The sequence below is a fragment of the Alosa sapidissima genome, chromosome 5, assembly GCF_018492685.1.
Source record: "Alosa sapidissima isolate fAloSap1 chromosome 5, fAloSap1.pri, whole genome shotgun sequence".
Taxonomy (NCBI): Eukaryota; Metazoa; Chordata; class Actinopteri; order Clupeiformes; family Clupeidae; genus Alosa; species Alosa sapidissima.
The window spans coordinates 27,219,782-27,240,780 of NC_055961.1; the positions used below are offsets into that span (position 1 = coordinate 27,219,782).

General features: G+C 47.8%; 1 protein-coding gene across 2 annotated transcripts in view; it reads left to right on the forward strand.

Annotated features, from left to right (window-relative positions):
- The window catches only part of uvrag (UV radiation resistance associated gene), an 87,534-nt gene that overhangs the window by 20,377 nt on the left and 46,158 nt on the right, over nucleotides 1–20,999 (forward strand). Inside the window, exons 8-12 of one of the 2 annotated variants that reach the window (XM_042092563.1) lie at nucleotides 4,978–5,104; nucleotides 9,000–9,084; nucleotides 11,599–11,686; nucleotides 12,459–12,519; nucleotides 16,295–16,460. In XM_042092563.1, coding sequence (XP_041948497.1) covers nucleotides 4,978–5,104; nucleotides 9,000–9,084; nucleotides 11,599–11,686; nucleotides 12,459–12,519; nucleotides 16,295–16,460 — 527 coding nt within the window. Of the gene's footprint in view, nucleotides 1–4,974; nucleotides 5,105–8,999; nucleotides 9,085–11,598; nucleotides 11,687–12,458; nucleotides 12,520–16,294; nucleotides 16,461–20,999 lie in introns of both variants that reach the window. The other variant, XM_042092562.1, reaches the window with a different exon arrangement.

Sequence of the window (20,999 nt, forward strand, 5' to 3'; positions counted from 1 at the left end):
TGCTTAGTCAGGCTTTGATGCCGGCCAGTGCTGACTGACTGTCCCTCCACCTGTCGTTCTGCAGCTGCCCCCCACACAGAGATGGGGGGGTGGTGGAGTGTATTTGTGGTAGGGAGAGGAGCGGGCTGCTGGGGGGCGATATGGGATGGAGGCAGATGGGATTTGTTGACACTCGGAGTGGTACACAGGTGTTTACGAGCTGTGGTTGGAAACATGTTGGTGAATGTATGATTGGCATTGTGTTTTGGAGATGCATACAATGGATGGCAGGTAGCATGACACTTTGCATTTGCATGTTTGTACACACACACGCGCGCGCACACACGCACACACACACATTCAGCCACTGCCACTGCACTCACACACTCACACTCTCTCGCTCTCTCTCTGAGAGGTGTTGTAGCGTGTTGAGTGGCGTGGCTGCAGCTGGTTCGTGCCAGTGGCAGAAGTGGTTAACACGCGAGCAGCGAGGGCCGCATTCCTGCTGCATAAGGGCCGGGCCCCCACGAGCCACAGCCAGCGCTGCAGCATGGAGGCCCTATCTGGCCCTCACACACACACACACACACACACACACAGCGCTCGCTATCAGGCCCTCACCTTCAGTCACTCACACACACCCTCAGCGCTCGCTACTACAAAGAGCTCACAACATGGTCGATAAGCTTCGCTCACTTTCATCTTGCCCAGATCGCCATCTCTCTCTCTCCCTCCCTCCCCCTCCCTCCCCCCTCTCAACATGGCGCTGTTAGTCAATAGGTAGGTAGCCTGTTACAGTTTACAAGTCGCCAAGTCGTCAGATGTGTTTGATGGATATCAATGCAAACAACCTGCTATGTCAGACAGACAATTGCGTCCATGTTCTGACTGTGTGTGTGTGTGTGTGTCACTGCTGAAGTCACAGCTGCCGGTTTCTCCCCTCACTGGATAATGAGGTTGAAATTCCTGTGTGTGGATTGGAGGAGGTCCGATCTGAGGGCTGTGGAAGTGTGGTATAAAATTATCACTAATGTCTGTAAACATCATGATGAGACAAAGAGTGTTTTAAACGGTAAAACATGTATTTATATAACCTCAATGACAATCAAGTAATACCCAGACATCATTCTTATATAATAACCTTTTATAACTTTTTAAATAACAAGTTTAACTATTTCTAATAACATAACAAAGCCATCCTACCAGAATGTGCACTCTGTATCCCGATGTCTCTGTTTGCTGCCCTGTGTCTCATTTTGTTGCACTGTGTCTCATGTTGCATTAGCCTAGGCCTTTTGAAGAAACCAAAGTCGGCCTTGAAGCTACAAGATAACGCGTACACAGGGCGAGCTCTACTCATAACAACCAGTAGGAGAGTGCAGGGGGGGGGGGGGGCGAACGATATTTAACCCATTCACAATGTATGACCTGTGATCACTCTATACTGTACACCCCTGAACTTTCTGTAAACTTCAGGTGAAAAGTTCATACCATTGGCAGCAATATTGCTGACTTGTGAAGATAAGAGCGAACAACGATCCTTTCATAACGCCATCTGTGGGTTCGGGGTAGTGTTGTGTCAGCATTGTGGAGGGGTATAAGTAGGAGAGTTCTACCTTTGTTCGGGAGTGCCTTCTCGAGATACACTCACGGTTTATTGCTGTTGGTATTGCTGCTAGCATCAATAAAACCATTTTTGCATCGAATTCTGCCTGCTTGAAAGCTCCTTATAGCTTTAGCATAAGTTTTATTGGTGATTTTTCTTGAAGTCGTGAGCTCAATTTTCTACTTATCTACTGGCCGATTTGATGACCTTCCACCACGACAGAAGGCTGATGAGATGCAGGTCACATTAGCCCTCATAGAGGTGGATTAGGATAGCCAATCATGAGATGATATCGCACAGCTTAGTTGACAAAAGAAGGCTCGTACTCATCTACACTCTATCCCACACTCTCACTATATCGGCCTCCATCTCTCTCTCTCTCTCTCTCTCACTCACACACCCACACACTCATTACTGCAACAGTCAATAACAACACCCTTACATATAGCTTGTGTCCAGAGCATCAAACTCAGTCACTATATCACGTGCGCTACATAGTGTTGAATGAGGACCACAGTGACCACAGTGGCCAGACTCACCTGCTCATCCACTTCCTTCCCTTTTCCCGCCTTTTTCCACCTCTTGTCTCGTCTCCGCTCCCAACCGAACTCCCTGCCTCCTCTCTCGGCCCCATCGGCCCAATCGGCCCCATCGGCCCCACGCACCATCCCTCCTGTGCACACAGAGAGCGGCGCAGTGCGGCGGACGCGGGGGCTCTGAGCTGAGGCTTGAGGGCTGCTGCTGCTGCTGCTGCTGCTGTGCAGACAGATAAAGGGGAGACTCCGGAGGAGTCGTTGACGGGATGTTACGGGATATTATGGGATGCGAGGGGACGTGATGAACGACTTGCCGCTGATGTTTCTGTTGGCTCGGCCCGAGCTGTCAGCAGCAGCGCAGCATGTCTCGCTGGACTCCTCACAGGCACACAGTGTGTGTGTGTGTGTGTGTGTGTTTGTGTGTGTGGGGTGCCATGCCAGGGATGCTTTTCATTTACCAGGCATTAGGCTACCTCTAATTAGCAGTTCTAGTTTTCATTCCTACCGTTATATTATTACCTCCACCAAAGAGGTTATGTTTTTGGTGTGGTTCACTCAGGCCCGATTTTCATAAAACTTGGTGGAAACGTGTAGCCTGGGTAGACCCAGACAAATCTTAGTACCGCCCCTGACCTTCGCCTTCAAACTGCCCCTGTCCTATCTGGCATTGGGAACAAATAGCACTCGACTCTGGTGCTCTTAGTTTGATCTCGCACACATCATTGGATTAAGTGTTCATTGGCGTTCAGTGGGACAGAGTAGAATGGTGTCTCAGAGAGAGGAGACTTGTGTCTGATAAGGTTGTCACGACGACGCCTCGGTCTTATGATGCTGACTCGCATGCTAGCTGAACTGGCACCATGTGAGGGAGGGTGTTTGGGCAGTGATCAAACGGGACACTGACGTGGAAGAGTTTTTTTTTTTATAGCTGTGGCTTTGTAAAATGCCTTGAGACAGACAACGTCAATTTTTAATGGCACTATATAAATGAACAAAATTATTATTTAAAAAAATTCTGCTCTTTTCTCTGTTCCTGGTGAGATAAAAGGCCTGCTTAAATAGACTTGGTGCTGAATGCAGAGACGCCTGTAAAGGGTAGGAGGAAACATGGCTTTTCTTTTTATCTTGAAACATATTCTCATACCAAATTTGTCAATTGTCAAAAGCTCTTTTGTCTCCTTTTCCCCCCCACTCCTAGATGTCTTTAGAGAAATAAAACTACTTTTGAGTGACACTTTAATACCTTAAGAAATCCTCCCCTGTGTTGTTGTAGTGGCTTTGTGGAAGGCTCGCTCTGGGTGGCAGAAGGTCTATTTCAGGCCTGTTGGACGCCCCCCTCTATTCACAGACAGCAGACTGCTCATTTATTTCAACCGGCTATATTAAAAATGTCAAGTTCGTTCTTGCCAAATGAGTAGCTGCACACACGTACTCCCTCAAGACACGCGCACACACACACACACACACACAAACCTTCTGTAAAATAAATCCACACTGTAGCCCTTTACCACCAACTCTGTGTGTTGTGTTGTTTTGGGGCCTGTTTTACGTCTTTTAATCTTGAGCATGTTTACCCACATAAATATGTATGTCCACTTTTCTTTTGTTCCTCTCCGCTACAAACACGAAACATAAAGACGTTTAGCTGGGTCTTTTTGATCCTGAGGAGCTAAACAGAACGCCATCTCATGAAACACTTAAAAGTACCGTGACATTTTATCAACCACCGCCCCGGCTGCGGGAATCGAATGTGATCTTCCCCGATCGGGTTGTAGCCGGCGCCAGTCGAGCTCCAGGACCCCTACCGATTTCCATAATACCAAATTCCTCTTTCGTCCTTTCTCTCCCTCTCTCTGCCTCCCTCCCTCTCCCCACCATAATGATATTCTCTTCTCTGCCAGCATGTTTTGTTTCATGCCTCTCTCCCACCCGGCCCGTGAGCGGGCTGACCAGTAGACCACCAAACGCGGGTGGTACTCTCATGCCGCTGGTGTGGTTTGGGAGCTCCTCCGCTACCAGACCCTTGTCGACCTTGCCCCACGTCCATGCCCCCGCCCCCCCCCCCAAAATACAGTTTTAAAAGAGGCCGCTTGTTCTGTTCAAGGGTGTTTATTGATTCCCCGATGCCTCAAATCGTTGGAAGGCGTTTTTGGGAGCCAGCCTGGTTTGCTCTTTATGGTGAGGCCAGTGCTGAGAGTGGGGAGGCGTGGAGTGAATTATTCATCAGCTGATTTGACTATGCGCCGGCAACAGTGGTAGCAGTGGCAGGACTGGGGTTGAACAAGGCCAGCGCGAACAGGGGCAAAGCACTTTGGGTAATGAAAAGCACAAGGTTTTTGGAGAAGAGCACGTGTTTCATTCTGGACACTCTAGCTCTCTCTCTCTCTCTCTCTCTCTCTCTCTCTCTCTCTCTCTCTCTCTCTCTCTCTCTCTGCCACTCTATGTTTGGGTCTCTCTGTCACTCACTCTGTGCACTCTTTCCCTGTTTATCTCTCTGTCACTCACTCAGTCACTCACTCACACTCTGTCACTTTGTTAGTTCTCTCCTCTCTCTCTCTCTCTGTTTCTGTCCCAGCAGAAGAAAGAACGGAAGTGCAGGCATCTGCACATCACCTGTGTGTCTCTTTGTGTCTCTCACTCCTTCCCTCACTCCTTCGATCACGTGTTCTCTCTCTCTCTCTCTCTCTCTCTCCCCCCCTCTCTCCCTCTCCCTGTCCCAACAGAAGAAAGAGCATAAGTGTAGGTGGTCATCAACTATGCGTCTCTTTGTGTCTCTCACTCCCTCACTCACTCCTTCCCTCACTCCCTCACTTCCTCACTCACGTGTTCCCTCTCTCTCTCTCGCTGTCCCAGCAGAAGAAAGAGCGCGAGTGCAGGCACCTGCGCATCAGCGTCCTGCGGAGTGAGCTGGAGAGGCAGAGGAAGGAGCTGGCCAAAGAGATGGACACGCAGCACAAGGAGAAGATGCAGCTACAGAAGAAGGGTAAATACACACACACACACACACACACACACACACACACGCCATCAATGAAATAATTGATCAGGTAACCAGCAAATGAATACTTGAGTCATCGTATGCATGAATGAACACCTTAAATACATACATTATATACATGCACACACTTAAAATCCCCACTGGCTGCAATAAATGAATGAATGCATGGCGGAATGAATGAATGAATATGCTTACAGTTGAACTAAAGCACTTTATATAGATTGAAATCCCCAGTGGCCCCTTGATATTGTGCATCTAAACATTGACGTAAGCACTTATCAGTGATGCACTCTGAAGAATCTACAGTGCAGATGTTTATCGGTGCACATCTGGTTAGTCTCATGAAGTAAATCCATTCACAGTGTACTTCACTCACTCAGTAAACCCTCGCAAAGTGCACTTGAAACTCACACCAAAGGGCTACTGATTGCAGCTGTACGCATGCAGTAAACATGCAGCCTAAAATGATAAAGTGTAATGGGAACAATTAAGTGGATTTTTAGAGATTTGTATATTTTATGAACGTTTCGGATTGGATATTAAAGTCTTTGTAAGGCATCAAATATATGTCTTTAAATTGTAAATGTAGCTTTTAAGGTTCCCACAGTGTCACTTGCTCTCTGGAGGATTGATTGAGTTTTTTTTGTGTTTGTTTGTTTCAGCCCACCTCCTTTGTTTGGTGTGAGTGCCGGGTCGGTGGGTTGTTAGGGGGCATTGTTTGGAAGCCCGTTTGATTGATAAAGGCCAGTCGTGTTTGACCAGGGAGGCTGCGGCACTCCTCCACTGTGTTATCCCTGCTTTCAAAGAGAGAGAGGGAGAGGGGGAGAGAAAGAGGAAGAGAGAGAGGAGGAGAGAGTGGTTAATGATTGAACCGTCGTGGCGGCGTCTCCACGTTGCATTGTGTTCCTAATCCCCGGTGCCTCGGCTCCGGGCCCACTGCTCAGGAGCAAACATGGACCCGGGCCCAAGCAGACAGGGACGGGGCCGCTTTGAAGCTCAACCTGACTAATTGCTTCCAGTGGAGCTCTGCTAGTCCAGCTAGCTTCCTACCAGACCACGAGGCCCAGACTGGAGCGCTTATCAAGAACCAAATGGCTAAAGAGGGGACGTCCATCTCCTGTTCTGGCCTGCAGCTTGTTCTCCCCATTCAATCTGAAGCCCTCACTCCATTTGATGTGACGTGTTGTATAGCACGTGGGATTAACTTTGGCATTAGCTTTGAGTCATAGTTGTTATATGAATAATAGTTAATTAGTGAATAGAATAAATGGTAGCAATGAAAGAGTCGTTAAAATACCATTTTGACACTGAATCAAACACATTTTTTACAATCAGCGAAAGATGTAAAAATATATAAAGTTAAGTGACTTTGACTCTCTTTAAGAGGAGATTACCTTTACCACCTGCACTGGCATGCTTCTGGTTAGCCACATTCATTTGAAAGCCTTAATTCTTGAGTTGCTCAAATAAATGTGCAGTGCACAGTGGTGCAGTTGAGAATGAATGTGCTGCTGCCTCACTATGTAATCTTCAATCAGTGAACGTACGCATTCCAAGACTGAAATAGTGGCTGCTCGTCAAATTTATATTGTCCATTTCACGCCAGCATCTGTGGAATATGATTTTTTATTTTTAAGCGTTTTGGCGCGTTAGCCATAACCATGTGTCCCAGACAATTGATTTACCAAATGTTGTGTTAGTCATTCCCCACCCCCCGCCCGCCCCCCACCCCTCTCTCTATCCCATCATCCATCTCACAGCCCTCCAGCGTTGGCCGTAAACGAGGTGTATAAAAGCCCATAGTCATCCTCATAAACGCAGCTAACTGTCTCATACCTCTGCTCCGTCCTGGCGGTCGCACCCCCACCCAGGGCGATTGATTATCTCCGACCTGCTGCCCAGACTAGGAGGGAAAACAGCCAAGACGTCCTGATGGAGGAAGACTCTCTCTCTCTCTCTCTCTCTCTCTCTCTGGCTCGTATCCGTTTTTTTATTTGTCTCCTGTCTTTTCTCTCTCGGGGCCGCCAGCGGAAACGAGTCTGCGAGGCGAGTGGGGCGAGTGCACTTGTCCCCCTTTATCTCTCGCTCAGGAAGGAGCCGACCTCACAGGGCCGTGAAGCCAATAGCAGAGGGAAGCTGAATGGTGTGTGTGCAATTTATGAGGGAGCACACTAGTGATGTCCCAGCCTCCGCCACCACACACTGCCATCCGCACTTTACAGTGCTCTTTATGAGAGGAGGCCAGTGTACACACACACACACACAAACACGCACTCACACACACACACCTACAGGACAGATATATACTCGCCCACATCCGCACACACACACACACACACACACACACACATACATACATACATACATACATAAACACACACACCACAGATACTTAAACACACATGCCATAAATTCTCTCTCTTTCTCTCTCTCACTCACACACACAAAACCACAGACCTTTGCGTTTCATCCTCTTCTTTTGATTTGCTTCCACTCGTTCATTCTCTCCTTCACTTCAAGTCTGGCTCCCCTCATCCTCCTGTGGCTGCAGGCCAAGTGGAAAAAATCGGATGTCAGTTTTTTTTTTTTTTCCTTCGTTTTTTTATTTTTTATCTTCCTCCTCTCTGGTTTTTGTGGTCCCATAACATCCCAGACAGCAGTGGAGTCTGGAGCGGCCCTGGTGCCTAGGCCCACGGCTCTGGGCCAAATCAGGGCCGGCACCACGCCGGAGCGCAGCGGTGAGCAGTGAGCCACGGGCCTGTCCTGGGAAAACACTTAGGAGGTGGTTAGTGTTATTATTATGATTATGGTTGCAGGAAGGGAACACTGGGACCCAGGCAAGGAGCGCAATAACAACGTTAACAAAGCGTGACGTGGCAAAACACTGTTGAGCAAAGCACGTAATGGCACACATGTGCACACAGATACTCTGAACACACACACACACACACACTATCTCTCTCTCTCTCTCTCTCCTCTCTCTCTCTCTCTCTCTCTGACACACACATCTGGTGAGTTATGTGGTTCTGACCCGTTCTTTGATAGCATGCATGTGGGGTGGAGGATGGTGGGTGGATGTTCCATGCAGGCTAGCAGAGATTCTCTGCTTTGAAGAGCGTGTCGCCCCCCCACCCCCCCCTCTCCATCTCCAAAGGGAGCTAATCTGTGCAGATTGTGTATTGTGATGGCTAATGCGATGAAGGTGTGTCTGTACCCACAGCTAGCCTAGTCTGCACCCCCCCTCCCCCCCCCCCCCACCACTCTCATCACAAAAGAACAACTTTGACAGGTTACATTAACTGTGGGACATTTGAATCAGGTGTGTCTGTGTGTGTGTGTGTGTGTGTGTGTGTGTGTGTGTGTGTGTCTAAGGAATGACTCAGAATCTGAAGTCTGAACCTACAAGCTATTGCTGATTCTGTATTTTAGTCTCCTGAAATGCTTGTAATGATTCATCAGTTTACAAAGTTCTTTTTTTTTATATCCAGAGTTTATATTCGTGATGTTTGTAATTAAGGTTTTGGCCGAGAAAAGAAGGTTGTAAATATTCTGTGAGCATTTTGCTCTTAGCCTTTTTACCTGTTATCTCCAGAGGAAATCTTATTTCCACTGATGAAGGCAACCATTTGAAGTATGCAACATTTAATTAAAGGCTATAAAACACAGAACAAGCCTTCTGCTTAACCACCTGTGAAATTATACCACACCACACTACTACCGGTGCTGATTTTTTTTGCCTTTCTTTCTTTCTTTCTTTCTTTCTTTCTTTCTTTCTTTCTTTCTTTCTTTCTTTCTTTCTTTCTTTCTTTCTTTCTTTCTTTCTTTCTTTCTTTCTTTCTTTCTTTCTTTCTTTCTTTCTTTCTTTCTTTCTTTCTTTCAGAGGAAGCGTTTTCCATGAAGCACCAGACTCTGGAGAAGGAGAGGGAGTTTTTAAGCGAACAGCAGAAAGAATGCACAGCCAAGAGGTAGGTGTCCACAATCCCCTAATTACTCATCTTCTTCTTCATCCTCCATCTTCTTCATCCTCCTCGCTTCTCCCTCTTCCTTCTTTTTTCTCCCTTGTTCTTTTCTCACTCCACATCTGCTGAAGATTTACATTGGGCTTCCCGCTCAAGCGGGTAGAATGGCATGTTCCACCAAAGCGTGGCTTGTTCCGAATGCTTGGGCAGATCATTCTGGCCTTTACGTGGAGAGGATGTTGGCTTTTGTTCTGTTTTTGTGTATGTGTGTGTTTTTTCAGTCCCGTGGAGGGTTTACAGAGTGTGTGTGTGTGTGTGTGTGTGTGTGTGTGTGTGTGTGTGAGTGTGTGTGAGTGTGTGAATCGGGGTAGCAGGGGCAGGCGAATGTGAGAGTAAGCAGATTGTGTGAAAGCATGTCTGACTTGTTTACCTTGGTCATGGGGTAGGGTGTGTGTGAGTGAGTGAGTGTGTGGGTGGGTGTGTGTGTGTTTGGGTGGATACAGCTCCTCGCTTGCGTGTGCCAGCCTCTGACACGCTGCTTGTTTGTCTGAAGCCCACCTGTGATCCGGCAGTCATTCCAAACAGTAATCAAAGCAAAACAGACCACAGACAGACCATCTTTCCTCGACTGGCAAACCCTCAGTAAACACTCCTATTGTTTTCGATGGATAGGCATCCTTGCAAAAAACCCTAAAGACCACATTCCCCATTCCAACCCCAACCTCAACCTAAAGAAGTATTGTCTTACCAAAATATATGTTGGGCCATTAGGGGGCTTTGAAGTATGTTTTCCAAAGGCGGCAAGTCAGCCTGATAATGTAGCTGAACCGCAGCAAACGCCTGCTGAGCAACACAGTAGAGTCAGGGTCAGGGTTTGACCTTATTGGCCCGGAGTGGTCAGGGCGGAATCCCATTGGCCCAGAGTGGTCAGGGCAGAATCCCATTGGGCCACAGTGGCCAGGATGGAATCCCATTGGCCCGGAGTGGTCAGAACGGAAATCCATCAGCTCAGAGCGGTCAGGACTGAATCCTATTGGCCCAGAGAGGTCAAGGCGGAATCCCTGCGCCACCCAGGCAGAGATAGGAGCCAGATGAGAGATGAGGACATGTAGATAAAAGCCACGGAATGGACCTGCTGAATCACATCCACACAGACACACGCACACAGACACACGCACACAGACACACGCACACAGACACACGCACACAGACACACGCACACAGACACACGCACACAGACACGCACACAGACACAGACAGACATACACACACACACACACACACTCAGACACACATGCACACACAGGCCTCGCAGGCCTTTTCATGTGTGTCTAATGACTGGCCATTATCCTCTGCTCTCTATGTGTTGATATAAGTGTCTGGATTTCACAGTGTGTCATCTTACACATACAAACACACACAGTGCAGTGCAAACACCCATAACCACACACACACACACACACACACACATACACACAGACACACACTTAAACGGAAACATATGAGACACACACTCATATCTTGTGTGTGTGTGTGTGTGTGTGTGTGTGTGAGAGAGACTCAGATCTCCATATTTTCCCCCCTAAGTCACCCCAGTAGCTATTGGGCAGGGATGTGAAATGTGAAGAGCAAACATTTGTTCACTCTCCTCACCCTGGCCCTCTGTCTCACAGGTCAGTCCCCCCCCAAACCCCAACATTATCACTACCACTACCCCTACACACACTCTCACACACAGACTCTCTTACACACACACACACACAACACACACACACTTACACGCATTCCACTGGGACAACACAGCACGCTGGAATTGACACATATGTTGTAATCTGAGGCTGATTGTCCCCTGTGCATTGGGTGAGGTGTGTGTGTGTGTGTGTGTGTGTGTGTGTGTGTGTGCGCGTGTGTGTGCGTGTGCGTGCGTGCGTGTGGGGTTTAGGGGGACGATGATGAGGTGCCCTGTAATTGAACAGTTATGATAATTGAGTTGCTCTTACAATTACCAGAGCGCCGGTCTCTGAGCTGCCGGCCCATTAGCGCAGCCCTCTGGTCCTGGCCAACACAAACACGCAGCCGGCCCCGGAGTGATAAACCTCATCACCAAACGCTCCACTTCTCCCCACGCTTTGGCAGCGCTTCCAACCCTCTCAGCTCCGTGTGCCGTTTCTCTCTCTCTCTCTCTCTCTCTCTCTCTCTCTCTCTCTCTCTCTCTCTCTCTCTCTCTCTCTCTCTCTCTCTCTCTCAAATGCTCTGTGCACTGTCCTGCCTGTGGTGTCAGAGCCTGTTCGATGACCACTTATTGAGATTTTCCTGCTCTTCAGTAAATTAAATGATGAATTGTAGTCATGTTTTTGTTCGATGTGTTGTCATATATTTCCCACAATACTTGCTGGTTTTTCTGTAGTTTAATGTTGATTTTTACGACTCTTTGTCGTGTTCTGTCTCCACTGGTGTCAGAGCTAATGTGTTTGTGTGGGGCTGTGGTAACTCATGGCCTTCTATATGTCCCACCCCCAGAGAATTGTTCCTGAAGTCCAATGCACAGCTGACCTTCCGATGTCGGCAACTCCTGTCTGAGCTCTCCTACATTTACCCCATCGAAGTGGTGAGGAGCGAATTTTAAGCTTTACACACACACACACACCTCACACACTCTCACACACTCTCACACACTCTCACACACCAGTACCTCTCACATGACCCTGAACCTCTGCACCCCTCTTGTTGTAAATGTGCTACACACACACACACACACACACACACACAGACAGACAGAGACACACACACACTCTTACACCTCTGCAAATTGGTGCCTTATTAGTGGGAAGTGTGACTTGCAGCTGTAAGGTTAGAAAGCTGGGCAGTCAGAGCCGTCTGATTGGACTAACAGCTCCTCATTTCCTCCTGGCCTCTCTACCGCTCAGCACTGAGCTCACCATTGGCCACCACCGCCGTCTCTCCACCACACCCCACCGCACCACACCACACAACTCCGCACCACACTACTCCATCCCCACCCCAACATGCCTGTCAAATAGCTGGCCCTCCATCTGCAAATGAGTACAGTTTATCGGTTGTTAGAAATAAAAATAAATACACTTTTTAAATGAACACAGCTAAGATCTGGTATTCGTTCCCACATGAAAAATTACGCTAAAGGGATTCCTAGTGCAACAGAAGGCCCTTTTCCTGCATGGTACACCAAAGTTGCATAGAGACACCATTCTTCCTATAACTAGTCACTGTCACTGTAGATTCTAAATGTAATTTCACGTAATTTCACTAATTTAATGTACTTGTTATGTTTTCTTGACTTTTTTTTTGCGTGCTAAGCTTAATGACGTGTTGATTTAACTTCTTTCTTTCTCTTCTTGTAGAACAATCAGTCGGACTATGTCATATGTGGGGTCAAGCTGCCGAACTCCGAGGACTTTCAAGGTAACGCGCCCCTCTGGTGCCCTCATTGTGAACGCTGTAGCTAACACTGTTAACCTGATTGCCTAACACCATCATCAGGACACACAAGGACGAGTGTTTGAGGCTTGTTTCCCAGCCAGCGGTCAAAGGGTTTGTTGTTTACCGTTGCAAATGGTTTCTGTGCGGCTCTGGTGAGGTGGTCTGGTTTCTTATTTGAATAGGCAGTGTTTGACATTTAGATACCATCTCATATTTGGTTGCAATTATGGTTTACGGAAGGTGTTCCAAGTGTGAAGTAATGTTGTCTAGCTGGGGAAAACTGGTTCCGTCTCATATCTTTCAGTGGACTCCGACTACGGCTATAAACTCTGGCACGCTCAGTATTGTGAGGGCTCAGTAGTGTTGGTATTTGCTTACGGTTTTATTTCATATTCAAAAAATATGAATTGTTCTTGGCATCATAAGGGAGTAGATCCGATAACTCTCACAAACACACACAGTCATACACAAACACACAGTCGCGCACACACACACACACACACACACACACACACACACAAACCCTCCCCTCTTTTCTAGGCCGCAGCAGGGACTCTCCCTATAGGAATGTGACTATCACTTCCTTTTCTTCCCCTTCAGTGGAAAGCGTGGTGAGCCCCTCTACCCTCCCCTCCTCTCCTCTCTCCTCCCCTCCTCTCTTCACCTCCTCTTTCCTTCTCTTTCCCCTCCCCTCCTCTTCTCCACCCAACCCTACCCTCCTCTTCATTTCTACTCTTCCCTCCTCTCTATTTCTCCCCTCCCCTCCTTCTACACCCTCTCTATCCTATCTGCCTCGCCTCTTCTCTTCTCTTCTCTTCTCTTCTCTGTCTTTCTTTCGTCGTTCTCTACCTCTCCTCAACTCTCTTCTCCATTCCCCCTCCTATCCTTGTCTCATCTCTACGCCACACCACCCTCCTCTCCTCTTCTCCATTACTTCATTGCGTATGTGTGTGTGTGTGCGTGTGCGTGTGCGTGTGTGTGTGTGTGTGTGTGTGTGTGCGTGCGCGTGTGTGTGTGTGTGTGCGCGTGTGTGTGTGATGAGTTTTAAGTGCAGGCAGTAGTGTATTTCCGCCTGTGTTTCCCACATGATTGACAGGCATCAGGTTCAGTAGCCTGCTGTGGACCCACACACACGGGAAGGTGAAGGTGTGTTGCCATATACCCGCCATCTGTGTGCGAGTTGGTGGAAACGACGTCGGCTTGCAATTGTGCACACAGCATTTGTGTGTGTGTGTGTGTGTGTGAGGGGAGTGGAGAAGGGAATCAGTTTGATGGGTTGGCGTCAGGGGGTTGTAATGGATTGCAAGAGAAGGGTTATATTGCGGATCACGCTGTTTATCTCAGTTCCTGGTGTGTGTGTATGTGTGTGTCTGAAGTAACCGAGTTGTGGAAAATCTGATTTGGCTCTCACAAGCAGGGAAGCAGGACTTCAAAAGCGGTAAAAGGAGGGGGGGGGGGGCATAAATGAAATCCAGATTTATTTTTTCCTCTTTTATTATTTTCTTTTGCTATCCAAACGGCACTCCATCATCCTCATCGTCTACTACCAGTACTACACCTACCTCTGAACACTCCTGCCTGCCTGCTCCACCCGCATGGCTCTCCACTAAAAAACATTGTGTGTCTGTGTGTGTCTCTGTGTGTGTGTGTGTGTGTGTGTGTGTGTGTGTGTGTGTGTGTGTGTGTGTGTGTGTATGTGTGTGCTGATTTGGGTTCTAGATAATAAAGGCCCAGTATGGGCCTGGTAGCCAGTGCTGTGTGTGTGTGTGTGTGTGTGTGTGTGTGTGTGTGTGTGTGTGTGTGTATGGCATGCTGCCTCATAGACTCTATCCCCCTCTATTCTCACCCTGTAGGCACCCTCCCACTGCAGGAACTTGTCTCTCGTCTCGGTACTGAGGGGGTCCTACACAGGCAGATGAAATACACACACAAAGATGCAGGTCACCCTAAAACAGCCCACTAGTTCCTGCAGTGGACAGGCTCCTTACATCCTTCCCAGCGTCTGACCCTATCGTTCCCACCCTGATCCCCAACTCCCTTGCCCCCGATGTGGCTGGTTTCCGTGGTGACGGCTGTGGTCCACCTGTGGCCGCTTCGGTTTCCCCGCCCCCCTGCTCCCGCCCAGACACAGTGAGAACACGCAGCAAGATGCCCGACAGTGTGTGTGTGTGTGTGTGGGGGGGTCTCGGGACTGACTGAGATGGAGCATGGCCTGTGTGTGTGTGTGTGTGTGTGTGTGCCTGTGGGAGCTGTGGGAGATTGGATGTTTTTGTGACTCTGGAACTCTGGGGCATATGTGTATTTGCTCTCAAGAGGTGCACTGACATACGATGCTTGGAGACTGTGTGTGTGTTTGGGTTGATTGTGTGGTTGGGTTGATATCTGGGAGGTGTGTGTGTGTGTACTGGAGAGGTGTTCAGAGCCAACCTGGGCATGAGCAGGCCAGCTACCGCGGTATGTGAGTGCCTGTTCACCCACTCCTGTCTGGCCTCCTCTCAGTCTCACCCTCAGCCCTGACTGATCTCACATCAGTAGATACACTGATGGACAGACGGATGGATAGATGTGCTTAGAGATTTGTGTGAAAAGCCGCCTGGTATTTAACACTTCTCTTCCATTTATCCATCGTATTGGTGTTTGTGAGGATCACTGTGATAGGGGATGGTCACGGGTAAACAAAAGGAGAAGGAGTCATAACTGCATGCAGACGGCATCAGTAGAGATACCATTTCATAGGCTATAAGTTGCATGCATGTGTTTTTAACACTTAAAGATGTAATACCTTGGATGTTTTTAGTGAATGATGTAAGTAGTAGTTTCTATAATCTAGGCTGCAATCTAGTGTATGTGTGTCTGTGCGTGTCTGTGCATGTCTGTGTGTGTGTGTGTGTGTGTGTGTGTGTGTGTGTGTGTGTGCGTGTGTGTCGTGAGAAAAACATAATAGTGCAGGAGAGATAATGGTATTTAATTTGGTTGTTCCGTTATCTTGAGTCCTCTCAGACGATGATGATGAAGAGAAAGTGGGAAAGTATCGGAGGTGAGAGAACTAGTCTCTCACGATTACACCCTTGTTACATCCTTATTACCTCTTCCCACTGACTTCAAATGGCTATCACGCAGAGGGGGAAATCATTAAAAAGAATAGCATTTCTTTCTCACTCGACGGACCGACTGCAAGCCTCTCCGCCTTTGATCTCTGATGCGGTTGCCTAGCTACCGAGAGATGTTTTCTGTAAATGTTCTCTCTTTCGTGCTGCTGCATTCTGCTCCAGGGCTTCGACATTTTACTTGGCAAATTTTTATAGGCCTATTGGTGTCAGTAAATGCTCTGTCATTACTGGGTAAAAGCAGACCTGCCGTGTAATGGTGTGTGGTTAAATTGTTAACACTAACATCAGCAGCTCATGCAATTCAGGAGATACCGTACCTGGTGGTTTCAGGTGTAAATCTGGACCCAAAGCAAACAGAGCATTGGGATTTTTCCAGATGGCTAAGATTCAATGAATGTTCAGTGAATGTAAAAACATCCAAGCTAACATGCTTGCGGTTTTGCATGAAATACGTGAAAGAGGAAGAGGAGCCCTTAAATATTATTCCTTTTTTTTCACTGTCAAAATGTACATGGGCTTACTGACTCCCTGCCAACCTCATAAATCAGATTGCTTATGTAAAAAAGGTCCTGAACCGGATTTTGTGTCTCTTTCCATCTGTGTGTGTGTCTGTATGTGTGTGTGTGTGTGTGTTTGGTGTCGTGCAGCAAAGGATGATGGGAGTGTGGCCGTCGCCCTGGGTTACACGGCGCACCTGGTGCTCATGGTGTCCTGCTTCCTCCAGATCCCCCTCAGGTACCCGCTGATCCACAAGGGCTCGCGCTCGTCCATCCGCGACACCATCACCGACAAGCTGACCGAGAAGGAGCGAGAGTAAGTGTTCCGCGCAGCACACAGCCTCACCCTCAGTCTCATACCTGCTGTTTGGTAGAGCCACATCAAGATCAACCTTTGCCTTTCTCTTAAAATGGGGCCTAGGCAAAGTCTAGGTGGGGACTGTATGCTTTGTGGTCTTGGAGAGCTGTTTTTTCTTAACAAAAAGAATTGAATGTACGAACACACACACACACACACACATATACATTATACACACACACACACATTCACATACACACATGTGGCAAATTTGTTCCTAATCAGTAGTGCATTAAAATCTCTGCTGTCTGACGTTAACCACTGAACTGATGAGAGAATATGTGTTTGGTGTATTTATGTGTGTGAGTGTGTGAGTGTGTGTGGGTGCCATATGTTTGCCCAGTTGTATGCATGCCATGTGTGTGCCAATCTTGGGTGGTGTATGTGTGCTTACGCGCTTCTGTGAGTGTGTGTGTGTGTGTGTGTGTGTGTGTACGTGTACGTACATACGTGTGTGTGTGTGTGTGTGTGTGTGTGTGTGAGTGAGTGTGTGTGTGTGTGTGTGAGTGAGTGTGTACGTACATACGTATACGCATGTGTGTGTGCGCGCGTGTATAAGTGTGTGTGTGTAACACACTGTTTCCCACCGCTGGCCCGTGGGTCCAGGGAGCCGTGGCCAGGTCAGGGCTGGCGGAGGGGCTCCTGGAGAATTAACCGGCTCTCAGGACTCAACGGGGACTCTCCTTTCATGTGCCGTTTGCTCTCGCTGTCCGCCGCTTTCATCCTCCTCTCCTCTCATCCTCTTACGGGAGATTTACGGCCCGTGCTTTTTACATGGAAAATAAATAATCCGTCTATAAAGGCCCCGGCAGCTCTGTGCCCGGCCCACTGGTATGTGGAGAGGAGACTCATCACCCCACTACTGCTTCTTGAGTGTGCGCGTTGCTAAAAAGGCCCTGCGGATTTGGAATGACCAGATGGAGTGTGTGATAAAGGAAGAGGTTATATATAGCCACTCAGTGTATCACATTTGAGTAAAACCTTCTCATCCTGAAACATTGTAGAATCCTAACTGTGAAACAAGACAGTTAAGAATCTTCGGTAACACTTTACTTGACAGTATCGACATAAGAGTGACATGACACTGTCATGATACATGAACCCTAACCCTAACCCTGATCCTAACCTCATCCTGAAACATTGTAGAATCTTAACTGTGAAACAAGACAGTTAAGAATCTTCACTGTGAAAGTTCAGAAGGCCTTTGCAGGCCTTCCTGGTGTTTACCACAGTCAATAGTGTGTGGCGTGGGCTGTTTTTGTTGTTCACGTGTCTGTAGCTGGAATGGCGCCAGACAATCATCGAGTTCCTGTTGCTCCTCAGTGTCTTGGCCTTTAAATTAGAGGCATGTTCTCGACACGTGGTGGGCATTTAGGGTGAGGGTGTGGAGTGTCCCTGTAGCAGGAAGAAAGGAGAAAAATAACCCTGCGATTTGCAGTTATTTGTGATGTTTAGATGGCATCGTTGCCATGGAAACCAGGCTTGGTTGTGCACGCCTTGCCAGAGGTCCAGCCTTGAGGGGTCTGCAATACCGGTATGTGAATGCCAACACATGTGGGCATGGCAATTACAACGCCGGCTACTAGTGTCAAGATTACTGTTTTACACTGTTTGGGTGCCGTAACCATGCATGAGCCATAAAAGGGGTATGGTTGCCCTATAGTAATTATGTGTATGAGGCTTCCATGTTCAAAGATGGGCTTCATTATTAGAGTGCATTCCGTGCGTACCACAGGAGAAAAGCTTTCATCAGAATCCAAAATGGTAATAAATAATAAGTCCCTCATAATTACACAGAAGCAGGTACCAATAAGACAAATCAGCACATTTCACTCCTTTTTTCCCCTAAGAGCCAGAGTTGTGCTTTCACTGCTGATTCAGACAGGAGGAAGGTGATGGGGGAGCAAATGAAAGTTTTGGATCAGACATGACTGGGATGAGGGGTGGGGGGGGTGAGGGGGCAGATCGGGGAGAAAGAAAAACATCAGGATTGCCACATCGTGCTGTCCTGGCCATGTTGACTCTCTGGCTGCAGAAGAAGCACATCTGTCTCTCCTCACATGCTCGGCTGCTAATGAGAGGTACAAATACAGCTTTCATGTTTACCAATGAGGAGGCAAACGACAGCATTGCAGTAGAGTGAGCACATGTTTGCTCTTCACGCCTCGCTAGGTATTGTGAATGAATTGCTCATCTTTGGCTTAGAAATCAACCGACTCGAACTTTCTATGCGAAGCTTGTGTTTAATTGAGGGAGTCACATGAGTTGTTCTGTGGTATGCTGGGTCGTTTTGATGCGTGACGTCACAAAACATCTGCAGCATTCCTGCACTCTGGAGCGGAGCTACGCTGCGCTATCTCTTGCCGTAAATCCACTTAAGTAATTAAGTGCAGGGCACCCCCCCCCCCCCCCCACACACACACACACACACACAAAAAAAGGCCATTCATTTTCACAACCCACCCAGCCATGAGCACGGCGCCTCTCCGTGGTGCTTAGGTTCACCCTTGCCAGCTTATTTATCATGTACAACACATGTTCTGTTGTGGCTTAAAGGAAAACTCCGGCCATTTTTCACATAGATCTCTGTTTCTCGAGGTCACCGAGTATTGTTGGTACAAAAAAAAAACAGTACTACCCAGCTTGAATTGCTGGCTGCTCTAGCTGTTGGCTGCAGCAATTCGAGCTAGGTAGCACCGATTGTTTTCGTTTTTTTTTTTTTTTTTTTATACTGTCAGTAGTCAGTGACTTCGAGAAACCGAGATCTATATGAAAAATGGCCGGAGTTCCCTTTTAAAGGTTCAGCCTGTCAGAGTCTCACAAAAAGTTGGTCTTAACAGTCAATTAAAGACGCCTCTCACTTCCTAAGCAGCGGGTCAATTGGCTGGAAAAATGCATGGTTCATTTCAAGCTCTTTTCCATTTACAAATCTAGGACTAAGTATAAACACCCAAGTTTTTTTTGAGTGCATACAGAACAGGTATATGACTGTGAGGAGCAATTTGCTGAGAAGTGCTTAGGATTATAATCACAGTAATCACCTTTTAATGTGATTGATTGACACTTTGCCTCTTGTCGACCTCCTGAGTGATCTTCTCCTCCTGCGTACCAGGATAACCCCTGGCTGGGTCACCCTGCTGGGCCTCCACCACTCTGTCATTAAGCCACACACTTAATTCACACCTCCCATACTGCAGACGTGTGTGTGTGTGTGTGTGTGGGAGGGGGGTCCCTTAAAAATAAGCATGTTTCTAAAGTGGGTGAGGAGTGCGCTCTCTACCTGACCGACTGCGTGGTCACTCACCCCCCTCCCTCGCCTTCAAAGTGTGTGTGAGGACTCTGGTCTGTGGCTGCTGTCTCTGTGTCAGATACATAGAGCCGTGTGTGTGTGTGTGTGTGTGCGCGTGCTCACGGCACGTGTGCTGCGTCTCACAGCCACCCAATGAGTTTGCACACCAAAAATGATTAAACTGTCCGAAAGAGGGCACCTAATGTAGACAAGTGAGGTGTCGGCAGATTTGTTCAGCGAGGAGGTGGGGTGGTTGGGGGGACAGCAGTGAGGAGGTGGCGATCCTGGAGTGATTTATCTCTGCCCCAGCCTCACGCGAGTCACCGGCTCCAGCCGATACAGCAGTGTGGCCGATACGAGGGGTTAAAACAACTGCAAGGATGCCTTGAGAGATTCATTCTTATCATCGTGCCTCCAACTTATGGTTTCCATTCATACAATTTCTCATGTGTTGTATAAACATGTGACATTTCTCTTTTTTTTCCTGCACATCCATCATGATTCATCCTTCATTAAAATATGTTTTTGTAACTTTGCTACTCTGCAGGCTTAAGATTGTTTTAGACAGAAGATACACAGAAGGCATAGGAACATTGCCAAGCAACTTTTGGTTTAACTGTACAGTCAGGAATAGCGCTATGGCTGGCCTATAAAGATCACAGTTTTACACACCCAAAAAAGCTACTCACTGCACCCTTTAAAAATGTCCGGTGTCTTTTGTGTTTGTTTTATATGTGTGTGTTTTTTTTTTTTTCTGCAGCTCTGTCTGCTAGCACACCTGCCTGAGTGTTCAGTGTGAAATCCCCCTCAAGCCGTTGCCAGCCTCGTAAAACTACCAGTTGAATCTCAACTTTTCTACCGTTTCAAGGGCTTCTGTCTCCTGGACTCCCTCTCTCTCTCTCTCTCTCTCTCTCTCTCTCTCTCTCTCTCTCTCTCTCTCTCTCTCTCTCTCTCTCTCTCTCTCTCTCTCTTCTCTCTCTCTCTCTCTCTCTCTCTCTCTCTCTCTCCCTCCCTCCATTTCTCTCTTCCTCTCCCCATCACTGCTTAAAGGAGTTTCGGCTGCCTGCTGTAATAGATTTACCATGTCCTTTTTAAGCTCACTCTTAATTGATGTCTAGCGCTCCAATATTCTGTGGAACGTCCGCCAGCCGTATAAATTGTGCGTGTGCGAGCGGGAGAGAGAGTTCCGGAGGGAGGCGAGCAGAGAA